Source organism: Salmo salar, chromosome ssa20, assembly GCF_905237065.1.
Source record: "Salmo salar chromosome ssa20, Ssal_v3.1, whole genome shotgun sequence".
Lineage (NCBI taxonomy): Eukaryota > Metazoa > Chordata > Actinopteri > Salmoniformes > Salmonidae > Salmo > Salmo salar.
This window is the reverse complement of record NC_059461.1, coordinates 89,538,930-89,559,857: the sequence shown is the minus strand read 5'-3', so window position 1 is coordinate 89,559,857 and position 20,928 is coordinate 89,538,930. Positions and strand designations below refer to the sequence as shown.

Below are 20,928 nucleotides of genomic sequence, written 5' to 3'. Positions count from 1 at the left end.
AAGGTGTTAAAGTAGTGCATGGGAGGTTTTAGCTCCCCCACAAAAATTGAATAATTTGAGTGACAATGACATGAACATATATTCAGCATGACATTCATGTGAGCATTATAATATGATTACAACTCAAAAGTAAATGTGAAATGCACTCAATTTATATATTACAATATATTAAGACTACTTTGCGTTTCTCTGGGCTTGCTAGCAGTAGCCAGCCGGCAGCCTGGGCGGAGCATTGCACCATGGGAGTTGAAATGCACTCTGGGAATCGCAGTATACTGTGTAAAAATCCATTGTATTTCTATGGTATGTAGACTATTGCAATATAGAAGCTTCAGAAACTAGCTTTCAAAGTGTTTGTTGTTTTGGAAGTAAACTATTCATTTAATACATTAATACACTAATGTATAATGAATGTCATTTAACCCAACATTATGTCCAGAGTTCAGTAAATGAACGCTGATACACTACATGGCCAAAAGTATGTTGACACCCTTTCAAATGAGTGGATTCGGCTATTTCAGCCACACCCGTTGCTGACAGGTGTATTAAATCGAGCACACAGCCATGCAATCTCCATAGACATTGGCCCGTACTGAAGAGCCCAGTGACTTTCAACGTGGCACTGTCACAGGATGCCACCCTTTCCAACAAGTCAGTTCGTCAGATTTCTGCCTGCTAGAGCTGCCCCGGTTGACTGTAAGTGCTGTTATTGTGAAGTGGAAACGTCTAGGAGCAACAACGGCTAAGCTGCAAAGTGGTAGGCCACACAAGCTCAGAACAGGACCACAGAGTGCAGAAGCATGGGAAAAAAAATCGTCTGTCACCGGTTGCAACACTAACTACCGAGTTCCAAACTGCATCTGGAAGCAGCGTCAGCGCAATAACTGTTCGTCTGGAGCTTCATAAAATGGGTTTCCATGGCCGAGCAGCCGCACACAAGCTTAAGATCACCATGCGCAATGCCAAGCATCGGCTGGAGTGGTGTAAAGCTCACCGCCATTGGACTCTGGCGCGGTGGAAACGCGTTCTCCATCTGGCAGTCCGACAGACAAATCTGTGTTTGGAGGATGCCAGGAGAACACTACCTGCCCCAAAGCATAGTGCTAACCGTAAAGTTTGGTGGAGGAGGAATAATGGTCTGGGGCTGTTTTTCGTGTTTTGGGCTAGGCTACAGCGTACAATAACATTCTAGAGGATTCTGTGCTTCCATCTTTGTGGCAACAGTTTTTGCCCTTTGCTGTTTCAGCATGACAATGCACCCGTGCACAAAGTGAGATCATACAGAAGCTGTTTGTCGAGATCGGTGTGGAAGAACTTGACTGGCCTGCGCAGAGCCCTGATCTCAACCAAATCAAACACCTTTGGGATGAATTGGAACGCTGACTGCGAGCCAGGCCTAATCGCCCAACATCAGAGCCCGACCTCAATAATGCTCGTGGCTGAATGCAATCATCCAACATCTAGTGGAAAGCCTTCCCAGAAGAGTGGAGGCTGTTATAGCAGCAAGGGGGACCAACTCCATATTAATGCCCATGACATTGCAATGAGATGCTCAATGAGCAGATACTTTTGGCCATGTAGTGCTCTGAGTCTCAGATATGGTTTTGAATCAGGAAAATGTAAGATTCTTCTATAATTTAATAGGGCCGTTTCATTTTTGAAAGAATTGGTTATTTTAGTCGTACTATCAATTATCAACATATTGTTCACTGTAAAGCCCAGTGGTTATTCAGTGACTTTAGATCATGTGTTTTTTTCTTTGTTGCTGTGGTATCGTTTTGGTATCGCGCGTTGTGATACCAAACCTGGCATCAAAGTCAAAATGATGGTAACGTGAAAACACTAGTTACCTCTAAAACCTTGTTCAAAGCCTGCGCAATCTACATAAACAAAATATATTTAGGTTATACACTAAACCAACAGGGCTCTATGGAGACCATTATAAATAAACACAATATATTTAGACACTAAACCAACAGGGCTCTATGGAGACCATTATAAATAAACACAATATATTTAGACACTAAACCAACAGGGCTCTATGGAGACCATTATAAATAAACACAATATATTTAGACACTAAACCAACAGGGCTCTATGGAGACCATTATAAATAAACACAATATATTTATACACTAAACCAACAGGGCTCTATGGAGACCATTATAAATAAACACAATATATTTATACACTAAACCAACAGGGCTCTATGGAGACCATTATAAATAAACACAATATATTTATACACTAAACCAACAGGGCTCTATGGAGACCATTATAAATAAACACAATATATTTATACACTAAACCAACAGGGCTCTATGGAGACCATTATAAATAAACACAATATATTTATACACTAAACCAACAGGGCTCTATGGAGACCATTATAAATAAACACAATATATTTAGACACTAGACCAACAGGGCTCTATGGAGACCATTATAAATAAACACAATATATTTATACACTAAACCAACAGGGCTCTATGGAGACCATTATAAATAAACACAATATATTTATACACTAAACCAACAGGGCTCTATGGAGACCATTATAAATAAACACAATATATTTATACACTAAACCAACAGGGCTCTATGGAGACCATTATAAATAAACACAATATATTTAGACACTAAACCAACAGGGCTCTATGGAGACCATTATAAATAAACACAATATATTTAGACACTAAACCAACAGGGCTCTATGGAGACCATTATAAATAAACACAATATATTTATACACTAAACCAACAGGGCTCTATGGAGACCATTATAAATAAACACAATATATTTATACACTAAACCAACAGGGCTCTATGGAGACCATTATAAATAAACACAATATATTTATACACTAAACCAACAGGGCTCTATGGAGACCATTATAAATAAACACAATATATTTAGACACTAAACCAACAGGGCTCTATAGAGACCATTATAAATAAACACAATATATTTAGGCACTAAACCAACAGGGCTCTATGGAGACCATTATAAATAAACACAATATATTTAGACACTAAACCAACAGGGCTCTATGGAGACCATTATAAATAAACACAATATATTTAGACACTAAACCAACAGGGCTCTATGGAGACCATTATAAATAAACACAATATATTTATACACTAAACCAACAGGGCTCTATGGAGACCATTATAAATAAACAATATATTTAGACACTAAACCAACAGGGCTCTATGGAGACCATTATAAATAAACACAATATATTTATACACTAAACCAACAGGGCTCTATGGAGACCATTATAAATAAACACAATATATTTAGGCACTAAACCAACAGGGCTCTATGGAGACCATTATAAATAAACACAATATATTTATACACTAGACCAACAGGGCTCTATGGAGACCATTATAAATAAACACAATATATTTATACACTAGACCAACAGGGCTCTATGGAGACCATTATAAATAAACACAATATATTTATACACTAAACCAACAGGGCTCTATGGAGACCATTATAAATAAACACAATATATTTATACACTAAACCAACAGGGCTCTATAGAGACCATTAGACACTAAACAACAAAATATAATTTTTTCAGTTGATGGCACCAGCACGATTTGGTCGTACCAATTTTTTTCACGCCGATAATGATCTGACCCATGTGCCCTAATGTACCTGCATTCCATACAGAAACACGCTAATAATGAATACACACATTTTAAAATTAGCATGGCCTTGCCGGGCTTTCAGGTATATTTGGCACACTGGGCCGGTGTTAACTGGCCAGAATGAAAAGAATCCTGGGAAAGCGGGCTGATCAAGTATCTTATAATGAACCACCCTCTATACACGAATAATGACATTTTAAACTTGACAAAATCAGATTTACATTGATTGTTTTGAGGGAAACATTTACCTTTGCGCAATCTCAAAAAGGGTGTTTATTGTTAGCGATTTTGATCTGTCAGTCTACAGTTGTAGGGCCATATAAAATCTGATATATTTTGGTAAATTCATCCCCCCCAAAATTTTGTTTCCAGGTCTTCACTCTCCAAATCTCACTTTTCTAATTGAAAATAAAACATTGATGTTCTTAGGGCTGACCCCAATTAGTTGAATGGTCGACTGTTTGGTCGTTAGGCTATTGGTCGACTGATTATTACTGCTTGACTAAAACACACACACACACACACACACATACACACTTGAAGTCGGAAGCTTACATACACCTTAGCCAAATACATTTAAACTCAGTTTTTCACAATTCCTGACATTTAATCCTAGTAAAAATTCCCTGTTTTGGGTCAGTTAGGATCACCACTTTATTTTAAGAATGTGAAATGTCAGAATAATAGTAGAGAGAATGATTTATTTCAGCTTTTATTTCTTTCATTACATTCCCAGTGGGTAAGAAGTTTACATACACTCAATTAGTATTTGGTAGCATTGCCTTTAAATTGTTTTAGAGTTTATTTTTTACAGGGATAGTGCACATTAATCAACATTTCAGTAAAAGTGCCAGTTTTAGCCAACCGGCTAATCTTCAAAAGCAGTCCCTGGGCAGATTATTAAAAACAATTACAATACAGACAATCAATGAGCAGTGAGCACACGCAGAGCAACATAGGACAAGCAAGACATGGCATGCAGACAGGACAAATAGCAACAAGACAAAATCCATAAAAGCAACAAAGTGTTTCCACACATCACAAGCTACAGACAACATGGAAATTGTTTAACTTGGGTCAAATGTTTCAGGTAGCCTTCCACAAGCGTCCCACAATAAGTTGAGTGAATTTTGGCCCATTACTCCTGACTGAGCTGATGTAACTGAGTCAGGTTTGTAGGCCTCCTTGCTCGCACACGCTTTTTCAGTTCTGCCCACAAATTTTCTATAGGATTGACATCAGGGCTTTTTGATGGCCACTCAAATACCTTGACTTTGTTGTCCTTAAGCCATTTTGCCACAACTTTGGAAGAATGCTTGGGGACATTGTCCATTTGGAAGACCCACTTCCTGACTGATGTCTTGAGATGTTGCTTATAAAATTCTTATTTACAATGACGGCAATCCGGGGGAACAGTGGGTTAACTGCCTTGTTCAAGGGCAGAACAGATTTTTACCTCGTTGGCTCAGAGATTCGATCCAGCAACCTTTCCGTTACCATCCCAACGCTCTAACCACTCGGCTGCCTGACTGCCTCTAACCACTCGGCTGCCTGACTGCCTCTAACCACTCGGCTGCCTGACTGCCTCTAACCACTCGGCTGCCTGACTGCCTCTAACCACTCGGCTGCCTGACTGCCTCTAACCACTCGGCTGCCTCTAACCACTCGGCTGCCTGACTGCCTCTAACCACTCGGCTGCCTCTAACCACTCGGCTGCCTCTAACCACTCGGCTGCCTCTAACCACTCGGCTGCCTCTAACCACTCGGCTGCCTGACTGCCTCTAACCACTCGGCTGCCTGACTGCCCCAAAATATTAGAATGTAATCCTATATTAGTAGTTACACTGACTGTTTCTTAGATTCAACTGAATAGAGTGTTTAGAAGTCATGTTTCTGTGTGAAGAGAGAGAAGCCTCAGATTTCACGTTGACAGTAGATTTACGATGGCTTGGTGATAAGACGACATTCCATTCCATGATTAGTGTCTGTGTGCCTGTCTGTCGGTGCCAGGGAGACTCCATCTCCAGTTTATTTAAGGAAAGGACCTAGTGTCTACGGTTGCATTAGTATTCCTATATAAGCAAGCAGTAAATTAATAGATATTTGGCGCCATGTAAATATTGATGTCTGTTGCATGAGAGCAAAATGTACCTTTGTATAAATTCTCTCATCTGTGATTTGTCATGAACATCCAGGAGGATGGACTTTGCTATAAAACAGCTGTGGCTTATTTACATTTTACATTTAAGTCATTTAGCAGACGCTCTTATCCAGAGCGACTTACAAAATGGTGCATTCACCTTATGATATCCAGTGGAACAACCACTTTACAATAGTGCATCTAAATCTTTTAAGGGGGGGGGTTAGAAGGGTGAGGATTACTTTATCCTATCCTAGGTATTCCTTAAAGAGGTGGGGTTTCAGGTGTCTACGGAAGGTGGTGATTGACTCCGCTGTCCTGGCGTCGTGAGGGAGCTTGTTCCACCATTGGGGTGCCAGAGCAGCGAACAGTTTTGACTGGGCTGAGCGGGAACTGTGCTTCCTCAGAGGTAGGGGGGCCAGCAGGCCAATGGTGGATGAACGCAGTGCCCTTGTTTGGGTGTAGGGCCTGATCAGAGCCTGAAGGTATGGAGGTGCCGTTCCCTTCACAGCTCCGTAGGCAATCACCATGGTCTTGTAGCAGATGCGAGCTTCAACTGGAAGCCAGTGGAGAGAGCGAAGGAGCGGGGTGACGTGAGAGAACTTGGGAAGGTTGAACACCAGACGGGCTGTGGCGTTCTGGATGAGTTGTAGGGGTTTAATGGCACAGGCAGGGAGCCCAGCCAACAGCGAGTTGCAGTAATCCAGACGGGAGATGACAAGTGCCTGGATTAGGACCTGCGCCGCTTCCTGTGTGAGGCAGGGTCGTACTCTGCGAATGTTGTAGAGCATGAACCTACAGGATCGGGTCACCGCCTTGATGTTAGTGGAGAACGACAGGGTGTTGTCCAGGATCACGCCAAGGTTCTTAGCACTCTGGGAGGAGGACACAAGGGAGTTGTCAACCGTGATGGCGAGATCATGGAACGGGGCAGTCCTTCCCCGGGAGGAAGAGCAGCTCCGTCTTGCCGAGGTATATCCCTGCTGGTTGGGTTCTCAACAAATAACCCATGGGTGGGGTCGTTGACAAGCTCCATGACTGCAGTAATTCAATAATAAAGTTGAACTGTTTTGTTTGACTGTCTCTCCTTCGATCAGAATAATTTTACCACATTATAAAAAGAGTTGGTTTAACTTTTTAGTGACAGGGGGCAGTATTCGGAAATTCGGATGAATGACGTGCCCAAATTAAACTGCCTACTTCTCGGGCTCAGAACGTAGGACATGCATATTATTAGTAGATTCGGATAGAAAACTCTGAAGTTTCTAAAACTGTTTGAATGATGTCTGTGAGTATAACAGAACTCATATGGCAGGCAAAAACCAGAGAAAAAAATCCAACCAGGAAGTGGTTTGTAGTTTTTCAAGACTGGGCCTATTCAGTATATAGTAGTGACTTAGGGTTCAGTTTGCACTTCCTACGGCTTCCACTAGATGTCAACAGTCTTTAAAACGTTGTTTCAGGCTTTTGCAGTGAACAGAGAGCGAACAAGACCTCCTGGAGTCTGATGACCGAGAGAATGACATGGCCTCAGTTGCGCGTGTTCACGTGAGAGGTAGCTGTGTTCCATTACATTTTTGAAGACGTTTGAATCGTCCGGTTGGAATATTATTGAAGATGTATGTTAAAAAGGCCCTAAAGATTGATGCTATACATCATTTGACATGTTACTACGAACTTAAATATAACTTTTTGTCATGAAATTTTCTGCGAGCTTCCTACATTTGTGTAGCTTACTGAGCGCGCTAACAAAAAAAGGTCATAAATGATGGACTTTATCGAACAAAACAACATTTGTGGACCTGGGATTCCTAGGAGTGCATTCTGATGAAGATCATCAAAGGTAAGTGAATATTTATAATGCTATTTATGATTTTAGATGACTCCAAAATGGCGGGTGTCTGTATTACCTGATGTTTTTTGAACACTGTATTGAGATTATTGCAAAGTGTGCTTTCCCCGTGAAGCTTTTTAGAAATCTGTCACAGCGGTTGCATAAAGGAGATGTTTATCTATAATTCTTTGAATAACAGTTTAATATTTTATCAACGTTTATGATGAGTATTTCTATAAATTGATGTGCTCAATCACCGGAAGTTTTCGGAGGAAAAGCATTTCTGAACATTACGGGCCAATGTAAAATGGGGTTTTTGGATATAAATATGAACTTTATCGAGCAAAACATACATGTATTGTGTAACATGAAGTCCTATGAGTGCCATCTGACGAAGATCATCAAAGGTCAGTGCTTAATTTTAGCTGTATTTCTGGTTTTTGTGACGCCTGTTCTTGCTTGGAAAATGGCTGTGTGGCTTTTATTTTTTAGGCACTCTCCTAACATAATCTAATGTTTTGCTTTCGCTGTAAAGCCTTTTTGAAATCGGACAACGTGGTTGGATTAAGGAGAAGTGTATCTTTAAAATGGTGTAAAATAGTTGTATGTTTGAGAAATTTGAATTATGAGATTTTTGCTGTTTTGAATTTGCCGCCCTGCTATTTCACTGGCTGTGTCCCGCAGGTGGGACGCTACCGTCCCACATAGCCCATACTAGTTAACATAAATCAAAAAGTACCTTGATGGCTTTCTGGTTGACCTTGAAGGATCCTCTGCCGAGTTTGTGTAGAGCTCTGTAGGCATCCTGCCTGTGAACCATCACTATGTAGGCACAGCCCCGAGGAGGTATCATCTGGAGGAGATAAAGAAGGTTGGTATTAGCTCCTAAATTGTTCCCTTTCACAACAGCCTAGTGTATTTTTCAGGGTCAATCTCCCCCCTACGTCCTATATAGAGCGCTCTGTTATAAGACTATTTCTGATGTGGCTCCAGTGAAAAGTAGTGCACTATAAAAGGGAATAGGTTGCCATTGAGTAGATCAGTGTCAGCTTCATACTTACATTGATGGAGTCTATCTGACCAAACTCCTCTAGTAAACACATGACGTCCTGCTGAGAAGTCTTCTTGTCTAGCTGGCCCACCCACAGAGTCGTGGTGCAAACTACACAACGAGGGAAACATTCGATATGGGCCCTGGTCAAATATAGTAGGGAATAGGGTGCCATTTTGGGACGCAGTCCTTGTGTATCTGACAGTACGTACCACTGAGCGTCTGGCTCTTGATGCTGGGCAGACCTTTCTGTCTACGGTCTTTGTCCTTCTCTCTCTCCTTCCTCTCCTGCGAGCGGGAGCGAGGGGAGTTCCAGCGACTTTCCCTGGAGCGGGACCCAGAGCGCTGTGAAGAGTGTCGGGGCTTCCGGGAGGGAGAACCAGACCTGGACCTCTTTCTCCTGGGAGAACTGGAGAAATCAAAACTTATTTAAAATGCTTTTAAAATCACAACACACTAAAATCAGGGCTCTCCAACCCTGTTCCTGAACAGCTACCGTCCTGTAGGTTTTCACTTTAACCCTAATCAAGCGCACCTGATTCTAATAATTACCTGGTTGATAAGCTGAATCAGGTTTGTTACAACTGGGGTTGGAGTGAAAACCTACATGAGGGTAGCTCTCCAGGAACAGGGTTGGAGAGAACTAAAGCACTAAAGTAAAACAATCAAATTAAATATATAAAAGCAAACAAGATAAAATAGATGACATAAAAAAAGCGCTATACGGAGGACTAAAGGCCAGGCTCAAAGCGGCTGACTAAAGGCCAGGCTCAAAACAGCAATACGGCGGACTAAAAGCCAAGCTAAAGCAGTAATACGGCGGACTAAACGCCAAGCTAACACTGCAATACGGCGGACTAAACGCCAAGCTAAAGCAGTAATACGGCGGACTAAACGCCAGGCTAACACTGCAATACGGCGGACTAAACGCCAAGCTAACAGCAATACGGCGGACTAAACGCCAAGCTAAGTACGGCGGACTAAACGCCAAGCTAAAACAGCAATACGGCGGACTAAACGCCAAGCTAAAAACAGCAATACGGCGGACTAAACGCCAAGCTAAAAACAGCAATACGGCGGACTAAACGCCAAGCTAAAAACAGCAATACGGCGGACTAAACGCCAAGCTAAAAGGTGGGAACAAACAGGATTCCATTAGAGGTCTCCTAAACATTACCAACTAATATCAACAATAGGCAGCTTCTTACCGAGAGCCAGACCTGGAGCGTGACCTCCTGCCGTGACCACGCTGCCTCCCCTCCCTCCTCCCAGACGGATCTTCTCTTTCTCTGGAGTTTCCCTGGTCAGTGTGCTGGCTCTGGCTGTAGCCCTTGTTCAGACCAGGGTATCCTCCACCAGGTGTCTGCTGTCTCCCAGGCTGGCCCTGAAACGGTTGCTCCACGTTGGGCTGCATCTGACCAGGAAAATGGCCGTCGTACTGGTTCCCTGGAACAAGGGGATTCATCTCCTCTCTCTTTACTTCTTCTGGTTCGTCGTCATAATCAAAACGGTCCAGGAGTTTCTGAAGATCGACATCCATAACAACGAGAAGAGCATAATTTAGCTCCACATCCATAACAACGAGCAGAGCATAATTTAGCTCCACATCCATAACAACGAGCAGAGCATAATTTAGCTCCACATCCATAACAACGAGCAGAGCATAATTTAGCTCCACATCCATAACAACGAGCAGAGCATAATTTAGCTCCACATCCATAACAACGAGCAGAGCATAATTTAGCTCCACATCCATCACGAGCAGAGCATAATTTAGCTCCACATCGATACCAACGAGAAGAGCATAATTTAGCTCCACATCCATAACAACGAGCATAGCATAATTTAGCTCCACATCGATACCAACGAGAAGAGCATAATTTAGCTCCACATCCATAACAACGAGCATAGCATAATTTAGCTCCACATCGATACCAACGAGAAGAGCATAATTTAGCTCCACATCCATAACAACGAGCATAGCATAATTTAGCTCCACATCGATACCAACGAGAAGAGCATAATTTAGCTCCACATCCATAACAACGAGAAGAGCATAATTTAGCTCCAAATCCACAATGATTTACTTAGACATCCATAAAAATCACACTAGACGTAATATCTGTGTCTGACCATCCCTCTCAGGGAGGCTTCAAGAAAGCCAAGGCACAACGCCTCTCCCCCATGTGACCTACTTGTTGTGTGTATGTACTGACATGTATGTGTAACTGATACATTCACATACACTACACGTTAATGTTTTTAAATGTATGCAAATTGTAATGTCTGGTCAGCCATGGTGTTGGGAACCATAGGGATGGGGGGGGGGGTTATTTCTCCTGTTTACACTAGTGACCATATCTCCCCCACGCATCCCGCACAGGTGGAGGTGTTGCTAACGTTTACGACAAATTTCAAATTACAAAGGGGGGAAAAGTATGTGTTTTCGTCTTTTGAGCTTCTTAGTCATGAAATATATGCAGCCTATTCGATCACGTTTTATAGGTACTGTTTACAGGCCTCTTGGGTCGTATACATCGTTCCTCACTGAGTTCCCTGAATGCTTATCGGACCTTGTAGTCAAGGCAGATAATATTCACATTTTTGGTAACATCAATGTTCACATGGAAAAGACCACAGACCCACTCCAAAAGGCTTTCAGAGCCACCATCTACTCAGTGGGTTTTGATCAACATGTCTCCGGACCTACTCACTGCCACAGTCATACTCTGGACCTAGTTTTGTCCCATGGAATAAATGTTGTGGATGTTAATGTTTTTCCTTATAATCCTGGACTAATCGGACCACCATTTTATTACGTTTGTAATCTCAACAAATATTCTGCTCAGACCCCAACCAAGGATCATCAAAAGCCGTGCTATAAATTCTCAGACAACCCAAAAATTCCTAGATGCCCTTCCTTTCTCCCTCCACCTACCCAAGGTCGCCGGAGTACAAAAATCGGTTAACCACCTGAGGATCTAAATTTAACCTTGCGTAATACCCAAGATGCAATCGCACCCTTAAAAACTAAAAAACATTTGTCATAAGAAACTAGCTCCCTGGTATACAGAAAATACCAGAGTCCTGAAGCAAGCCTCCAGAAAATTGGAATCGAAATGGAGTTCCACCAAACTGGAAGTCAACCGACAAGCTTGGAAAGACAATACCGTGCAATATCGAAGAGTCCTCACCGCTGCTCGATCATCATATTTTTCCAAACCTAATTGAGGAGAATAAGAACAATACAACATTTATTGTCGCAAAGCTAACTAAAAAGCAGCATTCCCCAAGAGAGCTTTCACTTCAGCAGCGATTAATTAATCGACTTCTTAGACGAAAAGAGAACGATCATTAATAAGAAAATTACGGACTCCTCTATGAGGAGTACTTCTCCAAATCTCAGTTGTACCGAGTCTACATAGAACTGCCAGGACCTCGGATCAACGGAGGCAAGTTTTTAAAAATCCTGTGTCTCAACACATTCATGACCTCTAAACCGTCAAGCTGTATACTGGACCCTATTCCAACTACTGAAACAGCTACTTCCTGTACTTGGTCCTACTATGTTGAACATAAACATCTCCCTATCCTCCAGATGTGTACCAAACTCACTAAAGAAGTGCCAGTAATAAAGCCTCTCTTAAAAAAGCCAAACCTTGACCCAGAAAATGTATAAAAAAAAAATATAAATCAGTCTTTATTGAATATCCCATTCCTCAGTTTTGGGAGAAAAGGGTGTTGCGCAGCAACTCACCGTCTCCCTGAAGACAAATAATGTTCCAGTCTGATTTTAGACCCCATCATAGCAGAGACTGCACTAGTTAAAGTGGTAAATAACCGTTTAACCTCTCTAGGGGAGGTGGGACGAAATCGTCCCACACTATTCAACAGCCAGTGACAAATCAGAGCGCCAAATTTAAAACGACAAAATGTCATAATTCAAAGTTATCAAACATAGGACTATTTTACACCATTTTATAGATACACTTCTCCTGAATCGAACCACGTTGTCCGATTTCCGAAAGGCTTTACAGCGAAAGCAAAACATTAGATTATGTTAGGAGAGTACATAGACACAAAAAACCACATAGCCATTTCCAAGCAACTAGCATGCATCACAAATACCCAAAACACAGCCAAATGCAGCACTAACCTTTGATGATAATCAGATGACACTCCTAGGACATTATGTTGTACAATACATGCATGTTTTGTTCAATCAAGTTCATATTTATATCAAAAACCAGCTTTTTACATTAGCATGTGATGTTCAGAACTAGCATACCCACCGAAAACTTCCGGTGAATTTACTAAATTACTCACGATAAACATTGACAAAATACATAACAATTATTTTAAGAATTATAGATACAGAACTCCTTTATGCAATCGCTATGTCCGATTTTAAAATAGCTTTTCGCCGAAAACACATTTTGCAATATTCTGAGTACATAGCTCGGCCATCACGGCTAGCTAATTTGACACCCACCAAGTTTGGGACAACCTAAACTCAGAATTACTATTAGAAAAATTGGATTACCTTTGCTGTTCTTCATCAGAATACACTCCCAGGACTTCTACTTCAACAACAAATGTTGTTTTGGTTCCAAATAATCCAAATACCTCAGTTTTGTTCGTGCGTTCAGGTCACTATCCGAAGGGTAACGCGCGGGCACATTTTGTGACAAAAAAATTCCAAATATTCCATTACCGTACTTAGAAGCATGTCAAACGCTGTTTAAAATAAATTTTTATGCTACTTTCCTCGTAAAATAGCGATAATATTCCAACCGGGCAACGTTGTATTCATTCAGAGAGAGAAAGAAAAACATGGAGAAGTCTCGTGAACGCGCATCTCAGTCTCACTGTCCCCAGGCTGACCACTCACAAACTCCGCTGCTGTACTTTGCCCAGAGACAGCAGACACCCCATTCCACTTTCTGGCGGCTTTAGAGAGCCAATGGAAGCCTTAGAAAGTGTCACGTTACAGCACAGATGCTGTATTTTTGATAGAGATGCAACAGAAGGACAACGAATTGTCAGACCGGGCACTTCCTGTATGGAATCTTTTCAGGTTTTGGCCTGCCATATGAATTCTGTTATACTCAGACACACCATTCAAACAGTTTTAGAAACTTTAGAGTGTTTTCTATCCAAATCTACTAATTATATGCATATTCTAGTTTCTGGGCAGGAGTAGTAACCAGATTAAATCGGGTACGATTTTTATCCGGCCGTGAAAATACTGCCCCCTATACCACAACAGGTTAACCTCTCTAGGGTAGGGGGGGCAGTATTTTCACGGCCGGATGAAAAACGTACCCAAATTAAACGGCCTACTACTCGGGCCCAGGAACTGAAATATGCATATTATTAGTAGACTTTGGATAGAAAACACTGACGTTTCTAAAACTCTTTGAATGATGTCTGAGTATAACAGAACTCATATGGCAGGCAAAAATCTGAGAAGAATCTAACCAGGAAGTGAGAATTCTGGTGCTTGTAGTCCTTTCAAGTCATTGCCAATGGAACACAGTGAGTTAAGGTTCATTTTGCAGTTCCTAAGGCTTCCACTAGATGTCAACAGTCTTTAGAAAGTTGTTTGAGGCGTCTAATGATGAACAGAGACCGAACAAGAAGGCTGGGAAGTTGTAGACCCATCAGTTCATTGGCGTGCGTTCATGTGAGAAGTGACCTGTGTTCCAAAACGTTTTTCAAGACACAGGAACCGTCCGGTTGGAATATTACTGAAGTTTCGCGTTCAAAAGGCCCTAAAGATTGATGCTTTACAACGTTTGACATGTTTGAACAAACGTAAATAGATTTTTTTTTTTCACTTTTCTTTTCGGCGCGCTTCCTACATTTGGAGTAGCTGAACTATTTTATCAACGTTTATGATGAGTATTTTTGTAAATTGTAGCGCTGATTCACCGGCAGTATTGGAGGCAAAATATTTTCTGAACGTCACACGCCGATGTAAAATGCTGTTTTTAGATATAAATATGAAGTTGATCGAACAAAAAATGCATGTATTGTGTAACATGATGTCCTAGGAGTGTCATCTGATGAAGATCGTCAAAGGTTAGTGCTGCATTTAGCTGTGTTTTGGGTATTTGTGATGCATGCTAGTTGCTTGGAAATGGCTGTGTGGTTATTTGTGTCTATGTACTCTCCTAACATAATCTAATGTTTTGCTTTCGCTGTAAAGCCTTTTGGAAATCGGACAACGTGGTTCGATTCAGGAGAAGTGTATCTATAAAATGGTGTAAAATAGTCCTATGTTTAACTTTGAATTATGACATTTTGTGGTTTTAAATTTGGCGCTCTGATTTTTCACTGGCTGTTGAATAGTGTGGGACGAAATCATCCCACCTCCCCTAATGGCGTCAGACCAAGCCTCTGCATCTGTCCTCCTAGACCCTAGTGCTGCTTTTGACACCATCGATCACCACAATCTTTTGGAGAGATTGGAAATCCAAACTGGTCAACACGGACAAGTTCTTGCCTGGATTAGATCTTATCTGTCGGAAAGGTATCAGTTCATCTCTGTGGGTGATTTGTCCTCTAACAAATCAATTTTAAGTTTTGGTGTTCCTCAAGGTTCCGTTTTAGGACCACTATTGTTTTCACTATATATTTTACCTCTTGGTGATGTCATTCGGGAAACACAATGTCAACTTCCACTGCTATGCGGACGACACACCACTGTACATTTCAATGAAACACAGTGAAGCCCCAAAATTGCCCCCCCGGAAGCCTGTGTTTCAGACGTAAGGAAGTGAAGCGAGGCAAATGTTTACTTTTAAAAATCAGACCAAACAGTTAGTTCTAGGTAACAAGAAACAAAGATATCTGCTGTATGATATGACAATTCATCTTGATGGTTGTACAATCGTCTCAAATAAAATTGAAGGACATCAGCGTTAATCTGGATCCTGATCTCTCGTTTGATGAACACAGCCAGGACATAATATTTCCATCTTCATAACAATTAAAACATTTGAAACTTTGTCAAAAAATTATGCAGAAAAGCTAATCCATGCTTTTGTCACTTCTAGATTAGACTACTGCAATGCTCTACTCTCCGGCTAAAGCACTAAATAAACTTCAGTCAGTGCTAAACATGGCTGCTAGAATCTTGACTAGAACCTAAAAATGTGATCATATTACTCCAGTGCTAGCCTCTACACTGGCTTCCTGTTAAGGCTAGGGCTGATCGAGGTTTTACTGCTAACCTACAAAGCATTACGTGGGCTTTGCTTGCTCCAATTTGGTCCAGCCGTACATACCTACACCTACAAGACACTGGCTTCCTTACCGTCCCTAGAATTTCTAGGCAAACAGCTGGAAGCAGGGCTTTCGTCTATAGCACTATATTTTTATGGAATGGTCTGCCTATCCATGTGAGAGACGCAGACTCAATCTCAACCTTTAAGTCTTTACTGAAGACTCATCTCTTCAGTAGGTCATATGATTGAGTGTAGTCCGGCCCAGGAGTGTGAAGGTGAACGGCAAGGCACTGGAGTTAAGAACCGCCCTTGCTGTGAATGCCTGGCCGGATCCACTCTCTCCACTGGGATTCTCTGCCTTTGATCCTATTACAGGGGCTGAGTCACCGGCTTACTGGTGCTCTGCCATGACGTCCATGCATCACTTCAATGGGTCGAATCACTGACATGATCTTCCTGTCTGGTCTTGCGCGGGCTTGTGCGGTGGAGGAGATCTTTGTGGGCTATACTCAGCCTTGTCTCAGGGTAGTAAGTTGGTGGTCTGTTGATACCCCTCTAGTGGTGTGGGGGCTGTGCTTTAGCAAAGTGGGTGGGGTTATATCCTGCCTGGTTGGCCCTGTCCGGGGGTATCGTCGGACGGGGCCATAGTGTCCCCGACCCACCCAGTCTCCAGTTTCTATGCTGCCGGGGGGGCTAGGGTCAGGTTGTTATATCTGCTGTAATTCTCCTGTCTTATCTGGTGTCCTGTGTGAACTTAAGTATGCTCCCTCTAATTCTCTCTCTCTCTCTCCTCCCCTCTCCTTCCTCCCTCCCCTCTCCACCCCCCCCCACCCTCCATTAGGACCATGCCTCAAGACTACCTGGCTGTACTCAGTCCACCTGGCTGTACTCAGTCCACCTGGCTGTACTCAGTCCACCTGGCTGTACTCAGTCCACCTGGCTGTACTGCTTGCTGATATGGAACCCTGACATGTTCACCGGATGTGCTAGCTTGTCCCGGACCTGCTGTTTTCAACTCTCTCGCTAGCGCACCTGCTGTCTCGACCTCTGAATGCTCAGCTATGAAAAGACAACTGACATTTACTTGTGAGGTACTGACATGTGGCACCCTCAACAACCACTGTGATTATTATTTGACCCTGCTGGTCATCTATGAACGCTTGGGCCTTAACGGCCATGTACTGTTATAATCTCCACCCGGCACAGACAGAGGGCTGGTCACCTTTCTCAGCCTGGTTCCCCTCTAGGTTTCTTCCTAGGTTCCTGCCTTTCTAGGGAGTTTTTCCTAGCCATCATGTTTCTACATCTGCATTGCTTGCTGTTTGGGGTTTTAGGCTGGGTTTCTGTACAGCACTTTGTGACATCTACTAATGTAAAAAGGGCTTGAAATAAATGTAATATGTGACATACAAAAAAACTATTTTGTTATGTGTTGGACCCCAGTAAGACTAGCTGTCGCTAATTGCGATCCTAATAAATCAGAAATCAAAAGCTGTCCTGTTAGATTAGGCCTCTGAAATTGTCTGTTGGTCAAAAATGTGCCTGAAGTACAAAACTTCATTACCTTAGCTAGTGAATTCTTCTGCTCCGTAGGATGTGTCTGGTGTGTGTTCAACAGTGGATGGTGTGTATTATGCTGGCCTTGGACCATCTGTGAGTGGTTCTGGTCAGCCACGGTGTTGTGAACCATAGGTGGAGTCTGTTGCCCTGGCTGGAACCTCTGGAGGATCTTCTGAAGCTGGACAGACAGGAAGGAATATAGCAGAATTACACTTAATCCACCCAATCAGTTACTACCTTGGTGACAAGCAAGATACTACGCATTTATCCTTTATTGGGCTGGTATAGAACTTTTTTTTCAGAAGAATTAACTAGTTTACAGTAAACAGCCAAATGGATTGGTCAAGAAAGAGCAATGGTGAATTTCTGTCACAGTCATGTTGTTCTGGGGTATATGAGCTAGTAGTGTGTAATAGTGTAACTATAACAAAATACTTAGAATGAGTATAACTGGAATAGAACCACTGACCATGGCAATTTGACAGGTAAACTCATATAAGTAGGAAACAGAATACAGGATCTCTATGGGTGCACTCATCATGGCTGACCTGGTATTGTGATGCATACTTTCATTCTATAATAGCTCTCACCTCGTGTCCCTGTCCAGACTGGAAAAGCTGTGCCACAGCAGCCAGGGCCTCAGGGTTCTGGAGCTGTGGGGGGAGCTGGGGCAGGGCTGCTGCTATGGAGGCACTGGAGACTTGGGGCAGGGCTTCTGCTATGGAAGAACTGGAGACCGGGGTGTGGACTGCAGCTATGGAAGAACTGGGCACCTGGGGCTGGGCCTGGAGGTCCTCCTGGGGGGAGGGAGCATGGACTAAGGAGCCAGCAGCCATGTCCAACAGGGGCTGGACGATGTCCATCTCAAATACAGCGTTCTTCTGCCACAGGTTGAGAACACGGATGATCTTACTCTGCAGGGAGAGAGGGAAAGGGAGACAGAAAGGGGAGGAATAAGAACCCGTAATGAGAGGTTTACAGTTATGTTCTGCTTTAGTTGGCCATTAAGAATATCAGAAAGAATAAGGTTTCAACTCTTAATTTTTGAACCAGCTCAATACAGCCACACCCCACCCAATACAGCCACACCCCACCCAACTACTGATTAAGTCAATACAATCATCCACTATTTAACCACTGATTAAATTGAATACAAACATCCACGATTTAACCTCTGATTAGTGTGTTATCGCTTGAACAAAAACAGTGCATCCCTGACTTGGTGGAACACTGGAAAAAACTGTTACAGTAATAACCCACCTTGTCATCGTGTGGACAGAGGTAGAGGTTCTGGAAAGTCGGGGTGAAGTTTTTTTGGAACCTGGGTCCATAGACGTCCTTATCCACTCCAAACTGATGTCGGGACTGTCGGACGATGGAATCCACCACGTATAGACCAGGAACCTTCAGTTCTGGCTTACACTGGAGGAACAAGTAACTGATGTTATTATCACTGGTCTACAAAATTACAATAAGGGTAAAAAAAAAGGTTTGTTTTTGTTATATGCGTTCGAAAGCTACTGGCATTGTCTGAAAGCAAAGTGACCCACTATTGATAGTAGTTCCTTGGTTGCGTTTCCATGACTTACCTTCTTGATGAACTTCTCCACAATCTGGACAACATGCTTGTATAGCTGAGAGGGAGACAAGAAGTGGAAACGGGATCAAATGTTTCATGGTGTGAATCTAAACAAGGTCACATTTTGGCATCATTTTTTTTTACATATTTCATTTTCCAATGAGAAACATTCACACGTTGCTCTAATGTTGGCCTAACTTACCTTGATAGCCTTTATTGCCGATTTAGTGACTGACATCATCTTTGCTCGTGATATTGGAGGATTCATGTCAATCATGGAGAATAACTGGACAAGGAGGAAAACGGAGAGTACCTTTAGCTAGCACCTAAACGAGGTCATCTAATCCAGACTCCACATAAATCCCAAATGCACATGTGTTTTTATAAACAGTTAGACCAGAACTGAGGGGGGTGAGGGTAGACAGGTCAAGTTCAGGGGGGGAGAAACACTGATTCATATTTATTTTTTATTTAATTTTTATTTCACCTTTATTTATACTGAACCTTTATATACACTGAACACGTGGTGCAAATACAGAATAACATACACAAAGTGAAGGAGAAACTGACATATTTCGGATTAGGCAAAAAAAACTTTAAAAAAAACAGTCTAGTCACCTGCCAGAGGAAGACAGCTATCTAACCGGAATAACGTTTGTTAACGTTACCCCCATAACACTTCAGTTATATCCACGTTACGTTGTATTTTTCAGTTAGACATAACTCACGTTTTACATAGTAACAACTGGGCAACTAGCATTAAACTTTTAGCGACATAACCATGTGCTTCTGCATTAACTACAACAAAACCAACTACGGCTAGTTAGTTAGCTAAATCAGCCACCATTGGCGTATTTGCCGATAACAAGCCGAGCCTATCAGCCCAACAAAACAGAAAACTGGCCGTGCAATAGCGTTCACACTATCACTATCAGTTTATGGCACTGGTTATACATTAATGGCAGACCAGTTGAGCAAGAAAACTATTGAGGTTGATGCTCCATCTCCTTAGGTCAACAAGAAGGGTCAAAGTTCGCCATCATCTTTGTATGATAGCTTTTAGATTGTTGTCGTTAGCTGCGTAGTCATTTTTGAGTTGTAGATTGGAAGGTCGAAAAGTGGGTAGCTTAGCTAGCTAACGTTTGATTTGCTATTACATTTCATAAACACATTGTCCTTCTGGTGGGCTAGATCATTTTAGTAACATGACACACAGTTGGCTAAATTAGGACATATTTAGCCAATACATCGACAATTGAACTAGCTAACATTAGCTAGATTAGTTAGCAGAATAGCTGCGTAGCGTAGCTAACCGACAGTTTCATGTTTTTACCTCCAAGTTGAAAGCGTTGACGGAATCCATAATTATATGTTGATATGCCGACAAAAAAATGACCGTTTTAAATTAATAATACGTGTTAATTTAGCTGACTATGTTGATGTAGTAGCAAACATTCGCCTACGTTGCTAACCCATCTATCCGCTTGTCGATAATAGGTGTGGCCAAAACGTTTCCGAGGGAAACACGTCTCGGGAACACAGAACTAAATTCTCGCGAGAAATACTAGACGAGGCCAGGACTGGATTGCTGCAACGACACGTCACAGGGGTGAGCAGTGGGGTCAGGTTGTTACTCAAGTGTATCACACAAGTTGTGAATGGCGATAATGATGATACTCAATGATGCTAATCATAAAGATCGAAATTAATTTCAAGGGGTAGCTGACAACACGTCCCATGTGGCTCAGTTGGTAGAGCATGTTGTTTGCAACGCCAGGGTTGTGGGTTCGATTCCCACGGGGGCCAGTATGAAAAAAAAAAAACGTATGAAATGTATGCATTCACTACTGTACGTCGCTCTGGATAA

At 42.2% G+C, this 20,928-nt stretch overlaps 1 protein-coding gene across 1 annotated transcript in view; it reads right to left on the bottom strand.

Annotated features, from left to right (window-relative positions):
- LOC106581524 (SR-related and CTD-associated factor 4) overlaps nucleotides 1-20,574 on the bottom strand; it is a 50,891-nt gene extending 30,317 nt beyond the window's left edge. Inside the window, exons 1-10 of the mRNA XM_014163627.2 lie at nucleotides 20,395-20,574; nucleotides 19,264-19,347; nucleotides 19,072-19,116; nucleotides 18,743-18,904; nucleotides 18,073-18,396; nucleotides 17,487-17,660; nucleotides 9,899-10,212; nucleotides 8,903-9,099; nucleotides 8,701-8,801; nucleotides 8,379-8,492 (exon numbers count right to left, since the gene is read on the bottom strand). Of these exons, the coding sequence (XP_014019102.2) occupies nucleotides 8,379-8,492; nucleotides 8,701-8,801; nucleotides 8,903-9,099; nucleotides 9,899-10,212; nucleotides 17,487-17,660; nucleotides 18,073-18,396; nucleotides 18,743-18,904; nucleotides 19,072-19,116; nucleotides 19,264-19,347; nucleotides 20,395-20,424 (1,545 nt within the window). The 5' untranslated portion in view covers nucleotides 20,425-20,574. The remainder of the gene's footprint in view (nucleotides 1-8,378; nucleotides 8,493-8,700; nucleotides 8,802-8,902; nucleotides 9,100-9,898; nucleotides 10,213-17,486; nucleotides 17,661-18,072; nucleotides 18,397-18,742; nucleotides 18,905-19,071; nucleotides 19,117-19,263; nucleotides 19,348-20,394) is intronic.
- Nucleotides 20,575-20,928: the final 354 nt, after the last annotated feature.